At 47.9% G+C, this 21972-nt stretch overlaps 1 protein-coding gene across 4 annotated transcripts in view; it reads left to right on the plus strand.

Annotated features, from left to right (window-relative positions):
* The first annotated feature begins 15551 nt into the window (after positions 1-15551).
* ENPP6 (ectonucleotide pyrophosphatase/phosphodiesterase 6) overlaps positions 15552-21972 on the plus strand; it is a 206197-nt gene continuing 199776 nt past the window's right edge. For all 4 annotated transcript variants that reach the window (XM_048942106.1, XM_048942108.1, XM_048942110.1 and 1 more), the window contains exon 1: positions 15552-15983. In XM_048942106.1, coding sequence (XP_048798063.1) covers positions 15755-15983 — 229 coding nt within the window. In that variant the 5' untranslated portion in view covers positions 15552-15754. The remainder of the gene's footprint in view (positions 15984-21972) is intronic.

The following is a 21972-nucleotide window of genomic DNA, read 5'->3' on the forward strand; positions in this document are numbered from 1 at the left end:
ACAGAGATGTTATGCAAATTCCCAGATTTAAAAAAAAGAATACTCTAATTCTAACCAGAGCAAGCTTTTTTATTTTTTATACAGGGGAATATTTTATTCAAAATAAAATTCTAAAGTGAATATAATTTTTTTTAATCTTTTCTACAGCAAATTTATAATTTTAAGATTCAATCCTTGGTTATCAGCAGTTATTACATCCTTGTGGCACATTTTTTTTTAATTTTGTAAAGGTGAAATAGCTTTTATGAGCTCATGTAGCAATCAGATTATCCTGTGGATTGATAATAAATATGGTATATAGTTAAATTTTTAATAATCCTCTTGTTTGTCTCTCTTTTTTAATCTTGCAGAAGTCCCAGATGGCATGGGTGTTTGATAGGTGGATATGACGGCTCAGAGTGAACTATTAGCATGAGCCACCTTTACAATTTCTGCAGTGCTCATCTGACAGAGAGGGAAATTCTCTGCTCGAGACATCTTGAGGTGGAAAGAGGAACTAGTGCTTAATGGCGACCAGCTCAAGTTTGGCCTCACGTGCACAGGTTGGGAACTGCAGAACCTCTCCTGGTGCTATTGCGTGGTTTAGCTTGGAGGAAGGCATCTCATGGAAGGGAACTTGGGGATGTTCATCTGCAGCCTAGTGTGGGCTCAGCTGAGCTTGCCCCATTCCTGATAGATAACTATTTAGTTTGCTCTCAGTTTACTTGTTTCAACAGTAGTTTCTTATTAGTGGAATGAATAAGAAGTCAAGTAAATACTCGAAGCAAACATTCTCCAAGTTTTCAATATCTGCTCCATGATGGCAAATTCTGATTTCTCTGGTTTGGATGAATCATAGGATGGCTTGGGTTGGAAGGAAGCTCAAAGACCATTTAGTTCCAAGTCCCCCTGCTGCTGACAGCGTTGCCAACTGCTAGATCGAATCTCAGATCCGGCTGCCCAGGGCCCATCCAACCTGGTCTTAAACACCTCCAGGGATGGGACATACACAGCCTTTCTGGGCAGTCTGTGCCAGCACATCACCACTCTCTGTGAAAAACTTCCCACTGACATCTAATCTAAATTTTTCCTCAATCTGTATCTAATGGAGCGTGTGTAGCAGCTTTGCAGGTTTGCATGGTGATGGTGGACAAGCCATGCCATTGATCCTGTGAAGCACTGTAAGCTTCACGCAAAGTGTTCTTCAAGTGTGGTTATCTCAACTGTTGAGTACATATAGAGTATTGTGTATATTTGTCTGATGAGCAGTAATGGACACAAAATTGGCTGTATCAAAGGAAGATGTATGAACTGGCTATTTAAAAGGCTCAGGTTCTGGCTAGTAGGATATTCCTATGTTCTTAACCTGGTACTACAATTTTAAATTTCATCACTAGTCTGCATGAAACTTGCAATTTTGTCTTACCAAACCAGGGGTCTGGGAAGAGAGGGCTAGAGCTTCGGTTGGAGGTTGTTCTGTAGCATCTCCCAGCCCCTTTTAAGATGGTGAGATCCTGTTAGGCTGTGACTTCACAGGATCACAGAAGAACTAGGGTGGAAATGAACTAGGGCACATTGGGTCTGACCTGTTGAAAGCAGAATCTTGGACTAGGTTATCCAAAACCATGTCAAAACAAGTCTTTCTAGTAGGGGAGACCAAACTCTTCTTCACCCAACAATCTTCAGCGCTTTGTAGTTTTCACAGAACATAACATTCTTTATACCAGAGTTGCCCCTGAAGCAGCTTGGGCCCATTGCCTCTTGTCCTGACACCATGAATCATTTTGAAGAGAATACCTCCATCTTCTCTGGAACTAATTTTTAGGCACCAGGAGACTGTGATCAACTCCCTCTGAGTTTCTCTTCTATAGGCTGCACAAAACTCTTTGCTTCAACTTCTCTGGACCAGACCGGTGGCCCACCCCCAGGGCATGGCTGTGGTTGGGGCTGGGAGCTGCAGGTGTAGAGTGGCTGGAAAGGGGCTGTCTGGAAAAACTTAGGGCTGGAAGAACCCTCATCTGATGAATTTTTATTGTGGGGAGGGAAGAATTGGGTGCTTTGTTCAAAATTAACCTTTGGGTTACGGCTGCATACAATGACAAGCCAAGAGCTGCAGTTTTCCTGTGGCTGGGAAGGAGCTGCCAGGCTCAAAGGAGGACTGATGGCTTGAGTTCTCTTCTAGGGAAGGCGTACTGTGGGAAAGGAAGGACTGCAGTGCCTGGACTGAGACTGAGTCTGCGTAAGGGCACGGGGAAAGAAACAGCCCAGAGCAGGGCTGGAAAGCATCTTGTAACGTAAACTCGGTGCTGGTGCTCTCATTCTCCTCTCAGGAGTATTTAGTCTGTTGATGGAGAGGTTCTCCTGCTTCTGGCTCAGCCTGGGCTTAGTGCTAGAATTATAGCTGAAAGCCCAGAGATGCAGTGGTGTGAGGACGGGAAAACATCTAAAGTAAACAGAGCTGACTCTGGGCTTTTGCTTTTCCAAAAACAGGGCTTCTGTTTACACCAGTGATGGCCTGCTCTCTCTGGGGTCAGATTGGCTACGTTACATGCTGGCACATCACTGCAGGCTTCCAGGAGATGGCAGTGCCCTATGCATTATGTACTGAAAGCTGCAGTAGCCTATCATTTCTAGCTGTGTTTTAAGCTCCCTACCCCTCACACTTGGCACTGACAAAGTGTCTCAAAGGCTTTATGCCTTTCAGCAATAGCTTCTGCTTGCAAAGTCCCTGAATTTCTGCCTTTCAGCATGTCCTGCATGGCTGAGAGTCTGGCTTCAACAAGCTCCACTGTGAGCTTGGGTAAGCAAGAGCTGTTGCCTGGAGGGCTGCCAGAGTTTTTATAGATAGACGAATGTTTGTTTCCAACGTAAACTCTCACTTGCAAGGAGAAGGTTTTGCTGCTCTTCAGCCATCTGAAAAGTAGGACTAGTTGAAGGAGAAAGGCAGGCAACTCTAATTCTTCTCAGAAGCAAGAAAGACAGCTAAGCACCAAAAACAGCAGCCCCCACCCTGCTTGAGCAGCTGTGCAAAAGGAGATAGATGTGTGCCTGGGAAGGGCATGCATATTTGCTGAATTCTCCCTCTTCCCAGGGCTTAGGTGTTTGAAGCTCCTTCAAGAGATGTCCACGCATGGGAGTTGCTGAGCGTAGCTATAGCACTGATCCCTCACTGCATGGTGATCCGCATCCACTGTGGCCGGGAGGCAGCAGCGTGCTTGCTGCTCGCTCTGAAGACATTGCAGTTTGTTAGGGCAGGTGTACACCCTTCTCCTCCCTGGACTCTTTATGAACTTTCTAGTCTCTAGTGAAAGGTTAATTACACAGCAACCTCTTCAGCATGGACCTAGGAAAGCAGTCTTCTGTCTCAGGCCTGTAGGAGCTTCTTGTCTCTATGACACCACTCCTTCTCTCAGAGCTGATTGACAGTAACTGCAGAATTGCAGAGTAATTCAGGTTGGATGGGCCCTCTGGAGGTCACCTGGCTCACTGCCCAGTCTAAATAGAGCTAACTGCAAAGTCAGGTCAGGTTGCGGGGAGTCTTGTTAGGTCAAATTTTGAGCATCCCCATGGATAGAGGCTCTGCTGCAGTGCCCAGTGGTTTCAAAGCAACACGTATTTGAAAGGCATAAGCTGACATGGTCGCGTTCACAGTGTGACACCACGAGTCTTGGATCCTTAGGAAACCAGGGATTTTGTCCTTGTTGCTGAAGGCTGAAGTCCTGTATGTGTGAGGTACTGCTATCACAGAGAGGACTGCTCTGAATCTGGGAAAGAGGAGTGGTGGCATTTAAGAAAAAGGAGAGAGAGAGCAGAGACTGCTCCTGCATTTGTGAATTCAGCACAAGGAGACTCATCCCCCTTTTATAGGAGCCTTTGGCCTCAGCTACTGTGAATATCCCTCACCTGGGCTTGTTTTTTTGCAGTTTTGAAGAGAGGGAGCTGCTTGAAGACTCTTGTGAAGGCAGGATGATCCTTCCTGAAATTCAACTGAAACAATGGAATGAAAAAAATGAAATGATAGGCCCAAGCCTAAAATTTATCCAGGTGTGTTTATGAATCATACAGTGTTAACCCAGATTCCTGCAGGTGTCTGGAGCTGCCACTGCTGCCTTCCCTATGGAGTATGGCAAGATTCTTGTGCACAAAAGTATTCCAGTCCCAAAAATAATGAGAGCAGAGTCAGCTCAGTCTGTCCAGGGCCAGGCCCTAGTTTTCTGCTCAGTGTGTGGCAGTGAATGTGGCTTCTGGTTGTGCATCTCACCTGGTTGTCCCCATCCCTCCCTCTGTCCCTTGGGAATCCCTGGCTACAGCTGGGGCTGCAGAAGGAGTCGAGGGCTCTGCTTTTTATAAGGTAGCAACTGTTCTGTCTATTTGAATAGCATTTCCTCATGACTACATCTCTCAGACCTCAGTGCCACAACTCTTCTCTGGAAGATAGCTGTTAGGTTTGGGTTCTTTTCCATGTTTTTCTCTGATGTATGGTTTCTGGCTGATTGCACCCTTTAAAATACAGCCAGGTTCTGAAAACTTTGTGCCCCTGTATATTATGTTTTCAGGCTGTTTCTTTGGAGATCATCACCTTTAACACATCAGATTCAGACTGTAAGGTGCTATGTTATTGACTCCTTACCATTCCTGCTCTCAGACCAGCAGCAGGAAGCTGACTGGGTGCTGAGCACGTTTGCTGTGGCACAGGCTTTTGCATGTGCCCATTTAAAGATGTTATTTCTTGCATTCAGTGCTGTCAAGCTTCAGTTTTCGTTAGTATTTTTACTCTCAGGCAAATTTGTAAATTTTTCTTCCCCCAGAGGAATAAAAAACCCAGCCTAACCAGCCCACTGCTGGCAGCCTGTTGGGTGCAGCAGGCAGGCTGCTTTCCTGAGTACCTTTCTCTTGAGGGCAAGAAAATATTGACACACAAATAATACTGCTGCAGTACTCTCTGGTGCGAGCCCTGGAGAGCTGAGAGAAGTTAAAATCTGTTTACTCTAGCAGTAAATTGAGCCATTCTCCCCGCTTGGCTGCTCTGCCCAGCCTCAAACCCACAGAGCAGCACCATTGGAGCTGGCAGGAAGCTGTGGTGTTTGCATCTTGGTGTCCCAAAGCACAAGCACAGGAAGAACATCAACGAAACTGACCACTGAGCTGCTTTGCTGGCCTGCTTTATGCCCCAGTGCCTGCAGCATGGCCCATCCTTCTGTGCGGAAGGGCACTCACTTCTTGCAGCTGCCTTTCACTTTTGCCAAAGTTTGCTGGAGGAAAATGAGATAATGCCTATTTTGCTGGAAGGTCTTGTGATGCCATGATGCAGTTAGTTTGAGGAGAGCATTGCTATGTCTCTAGTGACGTCTGTGTGGAAATGCAAGTTTCTTGGTACTACACAGAGATTTTATGAGTGTTTGTTTGGGTTGATGAAGCAAAATTAGTAGGGAAAATGTAAGGGATGGCCATAAGTAAAGCTGATACAAGATTGCTTAAACCTGTGAAGCTTCCCTCTGAATAAAGATGTCAGAAGCAGGCATCACTGATGTCAAGCTGGAACCAACTGCCCCATCTTGTTGGCCTGCTCCGACTGTCTGTAGCAGATGCTAATTTGGGGTAATGCAGTACAGCCTTGATGAAAGGGAAAAAAAAAGCTGTGAGGAGAATTAGCTGAAGAAGCATCCAGAGTGCTGGTGTTTGTATGTCAAGGCTTTAATTAAGTGAATAGCATCTCCCTGTATACACAGTTGCAGGCTGCAGCAGGGTTCTGATGCTCGATGCCTTCCCATCCCATGTCCGGGGCCACTGCCCCTCTCACCATCCACGCATGTAAACATGTGCTGTGCCAAAACAACCTTCCAAATGGGTCGCTCCAGGTAAAGCCAACAGGATGTGCACCAACTTCCCTCAGTGGCAAAAACACCCTCAGTGCCTCACCAGGAAACTGGCCTTGCTGCCGGATGTGCTGTCCATCTGTCCAACAGCAGCGTGGTGTCAACAGGGGGCTTTGTCCTGGTGCCATGCAATGAGGGGGCATGGGCTGCCTAGCCATGGAGAGCCCAGATTGTTGCTTGCGTCTGGCATCCTTCGGGAGAGACCAGCTCTTCTGGGTGACTGGGTGCCTGTTAGGAGTGCTTCTGGCCCTCAGCCTGGCTGGGCCTTCATGGGCACTGTGCTCCCAGCCTTGTCACTGAACTCTGCTGGGTATTTCTGTACAGGTGTATCACAGAGTCACAGAATGGCTTGGGTTGGAAGGGACCTTAAAGCCCCCTCAGCCCCAACCCCTGCTGTGGGCTGGGTGCCCCCCACCAGCTCAGGCTGCCCAGGGCCCATCCAACCTTGGCACCTCCAGGAATGGGGCACCCACAGCTCTGGGCAGCAGTGCAAGAGCCTCACTGCCATCTGAGTAAAGAATTTCCTCCAAACATCTAACCTAAATCTCTCCTCTGGTAGTTTTAAACCATTCCCTCTTGCTCTATCACTATCAGACTGCCTAAAATGTCTGTCTCCCTCCTGCTTGTAAGCTCCCTTCAAGCACTGAAAGGTTGTGATGAGGTCTCCCCAGGGCCTTCTCCAGGAGCAGAACCTGTTCTCTCCCTGTTTCCCCTGACTAAATATGTGCTCAGTGCCGTGGTATTGTTCTTTGGTTTTGGGCTGTTTCCAGCTGATTAATTATTAGAGCCATGCAGGGACCGGTGGTTTTCACAACAGGGATGTGCGTCAGACCAGTGGCCTGGCCGGACCAGTATCCTGTATCCTGCAATGGCCTGAACAGGCATTTGGGAAAAGATTGTCAGAACCAGAGCAAGATTAGGGGAAACTGTTTCCTTGGGAAATATTCTGAGCAATTAGTGACCAACGGTTTTGAGAATTTGTGAGCTGGAGGTTGTATCTCGACTGGTTTCAAGTGTCCTTATGGATGAAGCTTGTGTGAGTTTCTCTTAATTCTCTCTTGGCCCAGTTCATGCTTTTAGTCACCAGAATATCCCACGGCAATGAGTTTTGCCATCCAGGCGCACATTGTGTGGAAAAATGCTTCTCTTCACCTTCCCCAGAGCAACTCCCTGATCATTGAATGATCAAGCAAGTGCTCAGAGATCTTCAGATATGAAGGCTGTGAAAGTGATAACGTGCCGTTGTGCTCACATTCCCCAGAGCCACGTGTGTGGTTTGTGCACACCTTAAACCTCAGCCACGCTCTGCAAACCCTTACCAAGTGAAAGTCCTCAGCTGCACTCACTTAGTACACAGAACAGGCCAGAACCTGTAGGAGGCCTGCTGATGCTTACGAACGTTGGTTCTGTAGGTCATCAGAGTGCTAGATGGAGACAGCTGCTTTCCTGGGGGAGCACAATTCAGGGGAACCCACCAGGCACCATCAAACAGGCAGCACATGCAAAAGCCTGCTGCATCTGTATTTCTGACCACACTGACAAAAAAGCCCATCGTGTGCAGGGAGGAAATATGTGTTAGAACTCATATGTTTTATAAAGCTCTTCACCCTTCTGGCTGGTTTTTATTGAAGAGCACTACCTTCTTTCAAAGAGGAAGCAGGTGCACAGAAAGGATTTGGTTTTGCAGGCGTGCTGTTGGGTGGGGGAGGTGGCAGGAGGGGTTGGCTTTGCTCAGCACTTGCTTTTCCCTGCTTAGAAAGCAGCTGGTGCTGAGCTGAAGCTGGGCGTGCAGACTTGTGGGCTGCTGCAGCACTGCCTGCCTGGGACACACAGGTGTGCCTATGCACACATGGGTATGCACACAGGCTGTCCCTGTAGTTGCTAAGTTGGCCCTGAGCTCCTGCACAGCAAACTGAAGGTGACATTGGCTGTTTCTCTTTCCTTCTCTCTCCGTAGAAGCACTTTTGTCCCTTCTTTGCAGCTTGGATGGAAGTGGCCATGGGCTTAGGCAGTGTAAGCCCTTGGCTCGTCTGCTTGTCCAGAAACCAGGCTGAGACCTGACACAGGCCCCATCTAGTGGGGGGCAAAGGAGAAAGGAAACAGGAACTGCTTTTTGGGACCGTATCATCACAAAACTGGGAGGAGAAGTGAAATTGTGACTGAAAAAGATGGCTTTAGTGAAGTAGAGTGAGCATGCGAATCTTACAGGGAGCTGTTCCCATCCTGTGGTCTGGAGGGGAATGTTTCGGCTCCTTATTTCCAGCTGCTAACCTGCCAACAGTCTGTGAGCGTTTTGTTGGTGTCTTTCCATGCATGGGGAAATCTCAGCCTCTTTCTGGACTGAAATTTAGCCCAACAGCAATGCTTTTGCATCAGTTTTTGGGATGTTAATGAAGTGTTACATGCAAGAAGGTACACCTTTGTATGCCTGCCATGATCAGCATGACGAGTCACACGTATCTTTTGGTAGAAGGAGGTGTAGCACTTTGACTGTTTTTCTGTGTCTGCATTAAAGGTCAGAAATACAAGTTATATAAAAAAACAGCAGGAAGAAGAAGAGGGAAATAAGAGGGAAATGAGGAAGAAAGCAACCCAACATGAAGGAGGAAAGGGAAAGAAAGATGAAAAGGAAGAAAAAAGGAAAGAAAGGAAGAATGGAATTAAGAAGAAAGATAAAAGGAAAGAAAGGATGAAAGAAAGAGAGAAAGAAATGGAGGAATGAAGAAAGAAAGGGGAAAAAAGGAAGAAAGAAAGAAAAAGAAAGAATTAAAGGCTTCTTTTTCCCCTCAGTGTGCCCAGGTAGGCAGCGTTGCTTGCTGCTTCACTTCAGCTCATTTCTTTAGAAGGCTGTGCTGAAAATCTTTCTGGAAGCTAAAAAGCCAGCATGTGCTTTAGAAAGAAAAACTCAGGTGCTGCAGTGGAAGGCTGCAAGTGGACAGGGAGGCCATACAGCCTACCTCCCACCCCTTTGTTCTGTTGTGGATTTTTGTGAGCCAACAGCAAGTAGCCATGATGCAACTCAATGTCATATTGCATTATGCAATGGAGCATGTTTAAAATAGCTTCTGTGGTGTGTTTCCAAGCTCTCAGTGTCCTGTTAGGTAGAAAGAGCCGAGCCGTGGGGCACTGACAGTAATCTGGGGGTGACTCTGGTTTGACTTCCTACTGAGCAGTGCTGGGTTGGGCTTATGTTTCATGAGGTGAGCAGAGGCACTGCAGGGTGTGGATTACACACTTTCTCTGCAATTCGGAAAGGATTCCTAAGGAGAAGAATTGCTAGGCCCTGCACTGAGCTCAGGATGCTCAGACTGTGCAGAAAACAGACTTACTGACCCACAGCCCAAGGACTGCTTCTGGTAAATGGGTGTAACAAAAGGCCAGGGGGTTGGGATTAACCAACCAGTGCTGCTTGCTGTGGGGAGAGCTAGCCACCTTCTGGGCTCTCCTTTGCTGCCAAAGACCAGATGTGACAAATGAGAATCCCAGCTGAATCTATTGAGAGGTCTGCTTGGGTATTTTGAGCCACAGAGGTCAGAGATTTATTGCAGGGCACTACTTGGCTGGTGCCATGAAGCTGTGTTGCAGTGAAGGAACTGCAGAGCACAGCGGCAATGTTCAAATAAGTGATCATGCTGCAGAGATCAGAAGTAATACAAAAAGCAATGAGCCTCAGTCTGTTTTAGTGAGCTGAAGGATGCCCAGCTGCAAGCCCTGGATTCTTGGAATAGGTAAAGAAAAAAGGAAGGGAAGGGGAGAGGAGAGGAGTCCTAAAAACTTACAAATGGAAATCCTACACGCTTTCTGTATGTTAAAAGCCTAAGAAAGAAGGTGCAGTCACAGAAGGCACCAAGAGAGGTGTTGTTGTTTGCCTGGGAGGCCCTAACCTTCAGCTTCACCGTGCTCTTGCTTCTGTGTCACAGCAGATTTTGCATCTTGAACATTTTGTTTGCTTTGGCACTGAACAGATGGCAAAGAACTGGAAGGGATTCAAACAGCAGCAGACATGATTTAAGAACTGTCTTGAGAAGAAAGCAGATCTATTTAAAGTACAAAGCCACCAAGAAGGGGAAACTATCGAGTTTTGCAGAACACAATGTAATCTAACGGAGTGCACCATAAGTAACCAAGTGGTGGCAGTCTCCAGCACTGTGCCAGGGGCCTGCTGAGCATCCTTGGCGAGGTGTGCACATGCACAACCACGCAGCCACATACCCTGCACCCCAGAGGCTGCAGTGCTGCAGCAGCGCCGTGTGCTGCATCCCCTCAGGTGGCCATAGCAACCACCAGTGATGCCAGGATCCAGGCCCCGGAGCAGGGCTGCCAAAAGGGAAGAAGACGCAACCACCACCACCAGGCAGCAGCTAGCAGGGAAAGGCATGGCGTCGAGCTGCTGGCGTTCAACACGTCCTCCCCCCTGGCCTCACCGGCTCTCGCCGGGGCTGAAAATCGCCGTGTTGGAAGCGGAGGTAACCCGCAAGCGTACCGAGTACCGCGTCCACCTTCCCAGGAGAGCTGCTGCGTGCTCGGACTGACACCTAGCGGCGGTGTCGGCTTTCTCCTCCCGGCGGTGGCAGCGCGGAAATCTTTTCCATTGGCTTTGGCTCTCTGACAGCGCGCTGGGCTCACCAAAACGCGGAAAAAGCTTTCCTCGGGACAAAGCTTTCACCAGCTCACCTCCTTGGTGTCCCAAGGGTGGAGGCGGCTGTCGTGGGATGGTGACTAGACCTCGCTGAGAGGTAGCTGCATCAGAGAGACCTGAGCTGTGCAGGATTAAGACAGACCCGTGAAAGCCCCTCCAAAATCCCTGCCAGCAGTGCTGGAAATAGCCCAAGTGGGGACCTGCAGCTGAGTAGGACTTGGGTGAAATAAGCCGAAATCCAAACAGGCAGAGCAATGGGCCCCTAACCTTATTTTTTGGAAAAAGATACTGATTTTCAAATGTTTCTTGCACCTGCTAAGTGCATTAGCAACATGGGCGGTCGCAGTGAAAGAAAAATAGCGTCTCTGTGGTGATCCAGTGCCTGTGGCAGGCATTCAGGGGGTGATTTATTGCTTCTTTGGCTGGCAGCCGGACAGCCACACTCCGTGCTCACATATTATGGGGTTGTTTTCCATCACCTCCAAACTTCCTTGAAAGAGCTAATTACTTTGCCACCTACTTTCGCCCTTGAAAATCAATGGCGTGTTGGCCATGCCAAGGGAAATAAATCCTGATTGGGAAGGGGAAGCACGGAGCTGCTGGTGCTGGAGGTTACTATAGCTCGTCCATCCCCAGAAAATGGGAATGACAGAAGATTGGCTGGTTTGTTTTTGCTGCCACGATGTTGGGTGCAAAAACAAAACGTGCTGCATGCTTTTACAAACATGAAGAAGAGAACCTGCCCCAGGGAGCTGGTACAGCAGGAACAGCCTGTGTGTCTGGAGCCAGGAGAGGTGGAAGTTCAGGGGGCATGTGGTGATGGGCTCCAGAGAAATGAGGTGGGAATGAATTCAGGGCCAGATGAACCTTTCTGTGAAGAGAAGGCCCTGAGTCAATGCAGAGGGATGCTCTTCTGCTATTTTTCCATCAGCCAGGCAGCAGAAATGCTGTATTTGTGCAGGAAAAAAAAAAGTTCAAGGGAACAACTTAGCCATAAGCAAGGCCAAGATTCTGTAACCAGAGCATTCAGCAAGTGAGGGCATTCACCTGATGTGAAGATAAGACCTTGCCCTCTTGCAGAAAGGAATGTTACTGCTGGTGGGATAGGGACAGATCTTACCTGTAAGGAAACCTTGTGCAGATCCAGCCTTATCTGTGAAGTCGTAACTTGCTGATAGAGAAAATCCCATAGCTGGGAAGCAGCTGCCATGCAAATATCATTCTACTGCAAACACAGACCTGTTGCAAAACTGATGGCTCTTCTTGGCAGGGTGAATTCTCTGAAGGTGATTCACCAGGCAGTCTAATAAGACACTGGAACCCACTGTGCTGCAAGACAAGCCTTTAACCTGCCTTCCAGTAACACCTTCAACCTCCAGGAACCAACACCCGGGACTGAAGCCATCAAAAATGTAAAGCCAAAACAACTGTAGTGAAGTGGCACACAGCAAAAGCAATGGCAGCTAGGGGCAGCAACTTGTTTGATAGCAGAGGCAACTGGGCAGAGATCAGCCTTTGGGACAAAAATATGACTACCACCAGGCTGGTTTCAATGCCTACCATCAGAATAATGGCCCTTCTTCTTCTTTGGCATGCTGAGATCCAAACTCCCGTGACTTTTAAGTAAGTGCTGATGACAGAAATTGTTGCTGAACTCTGTAACCTCAACGCTATAAAAGATGCCAAATGAAAATACACACACAGACACACACACACATATATATTTATGCTAGTCCTGGATAGTTTGCTTTGTATCTATACTAAGCACAAGCCAACACTGTCTCTTTTGCACCCAGTGTAGAAGGATACCAGAATGTTCAAACATGGAATATCACTTTATTCTTGGAAAGTGGAAGATCATCACTGACTTACCAAATATTTGGCCTCTCAGATTACCACTTATTTAGTGGGAAAGTCTGAAATGTTAATACTTTACTGAAATGGGCCTACATTTGGCTACCATGAGATGTCTCTCAGATTGTTAAACTTCAAGCTAACACTTTCATCTTTCAGAGCTGCTCCTCAAATGATACCTGACACTGACAGAAGCCCATAATAATGCTGCAGGGGCATAAGTTAGAAATATTTGATAGATACTGGAAGTGTAAATGGTTTTAAATGAAAGGAGGGAGATTTAGGTAAGATGTTTGGTGAAAATTTTTCATTCAGAGGGTGGTGAGGCTCTGGAATGTGTTGCCCAGAGAGGCTATGGGTGCCCCTTCACTGGAGGTACCAAGCCTTGGTATGCTTGGATGACCTTCAAACTTCAGATGGGTACAGACTTCGTCTTCTTCAAAGGAACACAAGCACCATGCTATTCCCATCAAGGTGGCTATACTTTCTTATCTAATGAGGGAAAATGCAACCAAACCAGTAAGTCAGGCTACGTTGGCCAAAGTGTTTAACCACTGCTGTATGGAAGAACAAGATCCAAGATGACAACCAGACGAGTTATACCATCTTATCTTTCCTCCAGAGAAGTAAGGAAAACAAATTCCCACTTTAGATTCTCTAGTATTTGACTTTCAGGAGCTTTTGTTCTCACATGTGCTCCTGTGCCTAAGGACACGGATCAAGTGGTGCTGTGGAGCAGCCGGTGACCCTAAATGAGCCAGCAGTGTGAATCTGGAGAACGTGCTTCCAATTCCACCACTGCAGGACAGAATGAGATAAGCCATCCAAGGGCACTGGAGGCAGTTTTCCAAAAACGGAAACTTGCTTTTGGCCAAGAGGATTTCCAACTGGCTGAGGATCTCATCCCAAACAGTTGTGATCAGTGGGGTATCTCCTTGTGCACAAACTGGGCTTAGGGATTGTCTTTATTCATGCTTCTTCCAAGACATGGCATCGCTGCTAACTTGTGTAAACTGTTGTCCTTGGACTCCAGCTCAGGCTCTGATAGCTTTTGTAAGAGCGTTTGTATCAAAATATTATTGTGCTGGAGTCTCCCAGGACATCTGGGGCTTTGTGCAGACAGGGTGCTTACAAATGAATGCGAACCAAAGCAAATCAACATTGCTTGGCAGGGATGAAATGCATTGCTGGGGTCTGTCTCTGCCAAGTGAGACTGCTTGGCCTGCGTCCCATTCTTCAGGGGGATTGTCTGTCAGAACACAATTTGGCATTGTGAGGCATCATGGTTACATGGCTCACTGTGCCTTTAACCCCTCTCAGGCCTTGTGCTGCTGCTATCTGTGATTGGAGACCTGTGAATTTCTATCTCTCTGAACAGAGCTCAGATTGTGGCACTTTGCACCAAGCATTCCTCAGGTAGGGCTTTCCCTTGGGAACTCTCAGTCAGCAGCTTGCAACTCTCTTGAAAGGAAGACTTTATTTCTTTAGTGCTGGGAGATAATATAAAGACATCACTTCGTGGCATCTTGTGATGAAGGCCCAGCTTCTCAGCCTTGCCACCTCAAACATCAGGTCACCATTTCAAGGTGAGTCCAACTTGGTATCTGATTATTGTCCTTAATTATCCCACCCCTGATGAGCAGCAGCTGCAGCTTCTGCCAATTCCCCCTGGCAAGCCCAGAGGGCAAGCTAGGACATCAACATGAACATGCTCATCCTGCTAACAATGCATAATCACAAGTGCCTCCCACTTCTGGACATTTTTAAGAGTTCATTCACCTTTCGTATGCACATAGGAAGCGATCACTTGGGTGGCTTTGAGCCCATGCTCTTTGCCATAGTGACACCCTGCAGTGAGCACTAGCAGGAGTCCTGTCCCTGAGCACTGTTTCTGCTGGGCCCTCTGTCTGTGCCGAGACCTGGCCATTCTTGGAGGTGCAGGTGACAGCCAGCACGTGCCACCCTGCCTGGGCTGTCACATCACCCTCTGGCCGAGCACGCAGCTGCAGCCCCCCCTGGGCAGTTGTGGTAGCAGCAGCAGCAGCCTTGCACAGACTGGGACGCTCACAGCTCAGCTGCCCCTCTCACGCAGCTTGCAGCTTTGCTATTCTGTTGCACAGCATGTGTGCTTTCCTTCCATTCCTAGCTGCTGCCTTGGTTAAAACAAACCACAGTCCTCACTACTGAGTGTTAGGAGAGGAAGAAAAACCTAAATGAAGGACAGAAGAATATGCAACAAGTCAAAACAGATGCCAAGGTAAAACCCAGCTTTTGAATCATGTGTTTACTTGCAGCATGCCAAGCTACTTGTGCCTGGCATTTGGGGCTGGCTGTGCTGTGTTTCACTGGAGTGCTCATACATCTGGAGAGCTGTGGCATCTCTCTCAGCCTGACAAATTGGAAGATTCTTGTGCACGAGGAAAAGCCTAAGTAGGTGGTGTTTTCACAGGTAGCCTGCTTCAGAGAGGGTCTGGCCCTGAGCTGCAGGAAGTCTGGGAGCCCAGTAGCCCTGGCTGGAGTAAGGTGCTGTGCCTTGCTGGCCTTGGCACTGTCTGCTCCAGGAGAGGGCTGGGGCACAGGACCTGCTGTCATCCCAGCAGAGCAAGCCTGGTGGCAGCGATCTGTGTGCCTCTCTGTCCTTCTCCTAGACACGGAATGTGCTGGCAGCCCCAGAGCTGCTGTCTGACCTGGGCTGCAATGTGGTTGCATGGGTCTGGCACAGTTCTGCTAAGAGCTGCTGTTTTGCCAAGAGATGGACAAAAGTAAAGCCAGGCAAGATAAGATAAACGAGAATACAGAGAGGCCTAAAGTTGCCAAGATGGTAACAGCTATAAATGCTGAGTGAAGAAATGCAAAGAACCTTGCCCTGGCTCGGGGTGCCGCCACCCGGTGCTTTGTGCTCAGCCCTTGCACAGGTGCGGGTGGTTCAGAGCAGGGCAAAGGGGAGGCAGGCTGCTCATCCAGCAGGGCTTGGATCAGCCCGACGTAAGCGGGGTCAATGGGAGGCAACGTCCTGCGCTGCGGGAAAGCCGGGATGCGGAGACATCGGCACTTCTGTGCGGACGGGAGGAGGACCCTGCGATCAAGGCGCAAACAACTCTTCATTAATGTGAAACTTGGCACCGCCCAGCTCTTACCCCTAACAGCGGTACCGACAGCCAAGCAAAACGCTGCGCTCTCAAGGCCGAAGGCTGACTTCTCCTATTAAAGCACGAGGAGCTGCTCAATCCCGCAGCACGCCGAGGACCGTCCCTGTCGGTGCTCCGCTCGCTGACCCCCCGCCCATACGGCGGCCCGGCAGTCCATCATCCGCTCGCAATTAACGCGCGGCTGTAGCTTTAAAGCGGGTGGAAGAGAGCGGTGCCAGGTCCGGCCCCGCCGCACAGCCCTCGCCGCTCAGCCCGCCATGGGGATCCGCGCGATCTTCGTCTTCGTCGCCCTCCTCGCTGTCGCCTCTGCCCGTCGCAAGCTGTTGCTTTTCCTCCTCGACGGTTTCCGCTTCGACTACATCGACGACGCGGAGCTGGAGTCCCTGCCGGGCTTTCGGGACATCATCGGCATGGGAGTGAAGGTGGACTACATGACCCCCGACTTCCCCAGCCTCTCCTACCCCAACTACTACACGCTGATGACAGGTGAGTGATTTGCTGCCGCGATGCTCCGCGCAGAGGCAGAGGGTGTGTCGCCTACCTTTCCGTATACAGGACTTGTGAGTGCCCCGTCGTGCTGTTAGCCGGGAGCCTGAAGGTACGCAGCTTAGTGCTGCTGCTGTAGGTGAGAGGATAACCAGAGCGGTCCCGAGCCGGGAACGCTGCTCAGAGAGGGTTTTACAGCGATGCAGGGCTCCTCGCCTTGCCTGCTGCGCTCTAAACGCAGAAATAAGCGGAAAGCAGTGAGCACGGGGCTGCTCAGCTTTCAGTCAATAAAAAGGCATGTGTAGTGAGGGGGGGGGACAGAGGCACTAGGAAGATGCAGGGTGCAGCTGCACCATCCCTATTGGATAAAGGCATCCTGGAGCCAAAATCTAAGTACATAAACAGCCAGAAAAGTTTTTCTGGAGTTTCAGATCAGATCCTTTCTCTGTGGTGATCTGACAAACAGGGCCTTTCAGCTATCTGGGAACAGTGAGGAAGTCCAATTCCTCCTGGGTTGGTGGTATCTTCTGCTGCCTGCAGAACAATGCTCAGCCCAGCAGTCTGTATGCTGCTTGCTGGGAGGGCAAAGAGATGCCATTGTAAGACAGGACCTGACATCAGTGGTGCCCAGCTTGTTTTGAAACCGCTTAACTCTCTCCTCCCCGTCTTGAGAGGAATGCCTATCAGTGCTCATTTCAACTATGAATTAAAAAAAAATATATAGAAGTTGAAAACTGTTAATTTAAGTCTGCCACTCCACTGTGGAGCATTTCATTTAGGTGTATGCATTACACTTCTTGTTTGTGAAAAGCCTGTGGATGAAGTCACTAAGGGAAACAGGGAGCAGCTGCTTTCTCTCCTTACCACAATTTGTCATCACACCGGTTAAATGCATGTGTGCAGAGTGAAGTCCATCATCAACCCTTTGAAGGGTTTAGTACTCACAAAGGGGTTTTGTTTTAGGCAATGAAGCATGCCTACCAGACTTGTCATGTTCTAGGGTACCAGTTTCTAGTATGAAGTCATGAGATAGAGCTCTGTCTCACACACTGTCTGAAGTCTCCTGACCTTTATGACATGGCTCTCCATGCAAATAGAAATAACCTGCAAACAGTAATTAACATTCGTGGTGCATGAGCCACAGCACTGTTAAACAGTCAGCAAGAAATGAGGACTGGGTTTAGGTGACAAACAAGCCCAGAGGAAGATCTGAGACTGTTCCTGAGCACTCGGAGTGTAGGTGTATGTTTCATAGAATCATAGAATCTTTTGAGTTGGAAGGGACCTCTAAAGGCCATCTGGTCAACCCCCTGCACTGAACAGGGACACCTACAGCTCCATCAGGAGCTCAGAGCCCCTCCTGCCTGACCTTGGCTGTCTCTAGGGATGGGCCATTAACTACTTCTCTGGGCAACCTGTGCCAGTGCCTCACCACCCTTAGTGTAAAACACTTCTTCCTTATATCCAATCCAAATCTCCCCTCTTTTAGTGTGAAACCATTTCCCCATGTCCTGTCACAGCAGACCCTGCTAAAGAGCCTGTCCCCTTCCTTCTTAGAGACCCCCTTTAGATACTAAAAGGCTACTCTCAAGTCTCCCTAGAGCCTTCTCTTCTCTGTGCTGCACAGCCCCAGCTCTCTCAGCCCTTCTTCATAAGGAGGTGCTCCATCCCTTGGATTATTTCTGTGGCCCTCCTCTGGATGTGCTCCAACACATCCACAACTCTCCTGTATGAGAACCCCCCTATCTGGACGCATTACTTCAGGTGAGGTCTCCCAGTGCAGAGCAAAGGGGCAGGATCACCTCCCTGACCTGCTGACTTCTGTTGATGCAGCCCAGGATACAGTTGGCTTTCTGGGCTGTGAGGACACATTACTGGCTGATGTCAAGGTGCTGTCCACCCATACCCTTTTTATCAGGTTTAGGAGGTGCTGAGGCAGAAGGTAGACATAGTGCTGCTGGTGGGGGTGAAGCTGTATGCTGTCCAGCCATGTCCAATCTGATCTCACATCGGACACTGCAATTTGTGGGGGTGCCTGTAACTGACTTTTCTTCCCTTAGAAACTGGCACATGCAGGACTTAAAGGTTACTAGTTTGTTCTCAGAAATCAGGGACTACAAGGTCAGTCTAATCTGTATGTCTTGCCTGAGCTGCTGTATCACGAGCAACCTTCAAGTTGCTGTATCTTAGCATTTCTAAGTGCACTTTCATAATCCATAGGCTTATATTCAGTAAATCAGCTTGAGAAACATCTGCACATTCACAGCCCTATTTGCTCCTTACATCCCACCTCTCACTCTGAGCACTCTGTCCCTTCTTTCCCTGTGCATTCACTAGCCTGTGAGGAACCACATCCACACAGGCAAGCTCGCAGCCCTACTCTGGGCTCACTGAGAGCCTAGGCATGAGATACTGCAGCTGAGATGTGTTTCCTTCTTTCTCCTTCCATTCTCATGAACAAGGTCTCTCCTTTCTGTGCTTTGCCCTTCACCAAGTGTCTGTGTGAGCTTTATGCATATGGAGGGGGGTGGTTCAAAACAGAGAAGCATTTAGGTTGGAAAAGACCTTCAGGATTACCAAGACTAACCATCAGTCTACCAAGGGAGAGTTCTCTGAGCTTTAGCAAAAGATGGTCTAACCATAAACTGATGATGAAGAGGCATGGATCTAAAAAGCACTAACAAGCAACATGAAACACACCCCATTTTGCTGGCAATACTTACTAGCTGCAGTGGGAGAAAGAGCACACAGCTTAGGTAATGCAGTACACAGAGTCTTGGTGAAAGAGCTGTTAAATGTTGAGAAGTGTGGAGTGGAGATGACTTTCTATGATCATGCCACACTGCATGGCAGTGATGGGAAAGCTAATTGAAAACCTATGGTGGTGAAATGGAGGATTATGAGTTGCTAAAACTGATGCATTCAGGGAACGATGGGGTAGGATGACAACCACCAGGCTGAAATGTGACCAGGCCAGAGGTTTGGGCTGTTAAGTGCAATAAGCCATAGAGCCCTGCCAGAGGTGGGACTGCTCATTATATAGAGGAGAGTAAAGAGAAGAAAATCTTTACTGCTAATCCTCAAATTTGAGTCATCCTAAGACAATACTATTCCATGTTGATCCTCCTTATACTAAATTAGTTCTTCCCCTAATTCTTCTGCTGCTAATCTACATCCTACCTGATGTCCTAATTTACCATTCTCCATATCTGATATTGCAGCTTGATAGGTTTTTTTCCTTTTTTCTTTTTTTTCTACTATCACAGAGTTCTGTGATTGCAGACAAGAAATTAGCACAGGCAGGAAGGCATTCTGGCAACAGAAATATCCTTGTTGTGGGCAAATACCCTTTGAATCAGTGACCAAAGCTGTGAATAAAAATACTATAGAAAAAATGATGCCTTAGAGCAAGAAGTTTTCAAGGCAAATTTTATAAAAGTGACAAAAGCTCTCTAGATACTTGATCCCCTTCTACAAATTTAATGGCACCCTGAAATTGTGTAAACTAGAATCTTTGACTTTATAAATCTGCTATCACTGAGTAAGCTGGAAGACAGTTGTTGTGCTCACATGGTCTGCAATCCAAGTATATGCAAATATACCCACTGGGGAGAAGCGGGGTTGGGTTAGTGATGGAAAGCATCACATAAGTGGTGAAATAGGCAAAAAATATCAATGATGCTTTGTTGGAAGGAGCTCTGCAGGACTAGAAGTGGGTTTGGCCACAGAGGGAAGAAGGAACGCAGATTTGCCCATCCAAAAGACTCAGTCACACCCTGTGTTTTGTTTTGCAAAGAAAGGAGTTAAGATCACAAGCCACCTCAGGATCTTATCCTATGGAAAGTGCTTAGTGCTTCCCTTTCTCTGTCTTGGCATGGTTCTGCTGGGAGGTTTCCTGCCAAAGTAAATGGAAAATCTGAGGTCTCCATTCACAATAGGAGTCATATGGGGAGCTGTGCATGCCCTTTCTCAGGAGAAGAGTTGCTTACATTGCAGAGTTTTAGAGGCAGACACAGGCAGTTGGTCCTGCTGGGGCACCCCAGCTCTGCAGTCCCTCTGGCATGGCTGAGGCTAGGCCTGCACCATCTGCAGCTGGTGTAAACATCAGCACTGTGCCTGAGCTGGAGACAGGGACAGGATTCATTTTCTGAGATCCCAACAACAAATGCAAGCCTTTCTGGTGGCTGTGAGGGGCTGTGGGCCTCTTGGCCTCTATAGGCAGCATAGTGGATAGAGATCCTGATGGTGGAAATGGGTGCACGGAAAGCAGTGGATGAGCAGCTTCCATGCCTCTCTTCTGAGATGTCTGTTCTTGCAAGGAGGCTGCAAAACCCCATGGATCATATGAGATAGAGGAGGAGGTGGAGCAGAGGGCATCTCAGGTCTTCTGAATCCCATGTTGATGTCCATGGTCTTTACAGAGCTGTTCCACTGCCATAGCTCAATGTACTCCCATTTTCCTGCCAGTACAGCCCATCCTGTTGTACACTGTGCTGCTGGTGTGCCATGCAGAACTGCTCACCCTCACATGCACATTTATCCTGTGGTGGTCTCCTGGCTTACAGCATGGCACTGCAGGCCTAACATCCACACAGTACCTGCAGGGAGCCCTATCTGGTGCCTTCTCCAGGCAGCGCAAGTCATGGCTGTCCAGCACAGATGGAGGATAGGGATTGCCATGCTTAATTATTAACTGTCACCACTGCGAGTGTGCCCTTTAAGTTCTGTAAGCAGGGAATGTGGCCAACACCAGCAAAATGTGAACACAGCCACTACCCCACCACAGCACTTTCTGGGAGCTGAGAAAGTATGTTTCACTTTGGAACCTACTCTTTCTCTCGCTTTCAAACTGCAGAGCTACATACACTGGTGTAGTGGTTAGTACTGCAGTACTCAAATGACCTGGCTCTCATTTTTGCTGGTGAAGGTTTCAGTGGATGTCTTGTTTCTGCTGTCAGGTTAAACAGAACCTGAGCTCCAGCTTGGTCCCAGAAAGCACGAGAACATCTTTTGTTCTTCACCTAAGCAGCTCTTACACAAGCCAAAGATAAGAGAATTTTGAAGAGCCTAGTTTTTATGTTTTTGGTTTTGTTTTGTTTTTTTTTTCTTTTGAGCTTGCTACATTAAAATATATCCCTCTCTAATGGTGCAGCCAGCAGCTCTGCACAGTGCTGTGCTCCAATCCACAAACTGCTTAAATCTGAGGCTGCTGAGGCACAGGAGTTGCAGATCAATTAATCCCCTCTAGAAATAAATAAATAAATGCTGCACATAGCAGATTTTTGTGTCTTTTGGTGTGAACTTCTTGTATGTCAAGTTCTAGGAACTGTATGTTTTTTCTTTTTCTCTGTTAATTGAGGAAGGGTTGTTCTTTTACTGCAACTGCAGTGACTTTAACTCATGACATCTGTCCACTGTATTTGAGTTTTGCCCTGTTCCTTCTTCTGAAACTCTAAAGTTAATATTTGAATACAGAGGAAAGTAGCAGTAATGGAATCAATAATAAACTCAGCATGCTATGGTGACCACGTAACAACACGTTACTATTTTGACAATTGTTAAAAAGAGGGATCACCAGAGGTCATTTTCTCAGGCTGGGGGAAATAAATTACAGCAAAGGATGTAAAAAAAAAAACTTGGGCTGCACATGTGGCTCAAAATAAATTTGAGAAATGACCTTAATTCCATGTATAAGTGTCTTCAGAATAGAAATCCTAGCTATTGCAAGGCTTTTTAATCTAGTGAGTGAGGCATGAAAGTGCCATGGCTAAAGATTAACACAGGGCAAAAATCAAATTAGAGAGCAGGCATGCTTTTTGAATGGCATTTCTTGATGATGAACATTGGGATGAACAATGCAAGGGAGAGATTGATTAGTTGGCTACTGATGTCTTCCAAGGAAATCTGAGGTCTGCCTGGGACACCATCTCCAGGCAAGCAGAATGTCTCTGCGTAGTGTTACATGGTCCTGTCTGCTCATCTGGTGTTC

Source organism: Lagopus muta, chromosome 4 (genome assembly GCF_023343835.1).
Source record: "Lagopus muta isolate bLagMut1 chromosome 4, bLagMut1 primary, whole genome shotgun sequence".
NCBI lineage: Eukaryota > Metazoa > Chordata > Aves > Galliformes > Phasianidae > Lagopus > Lagopus muta.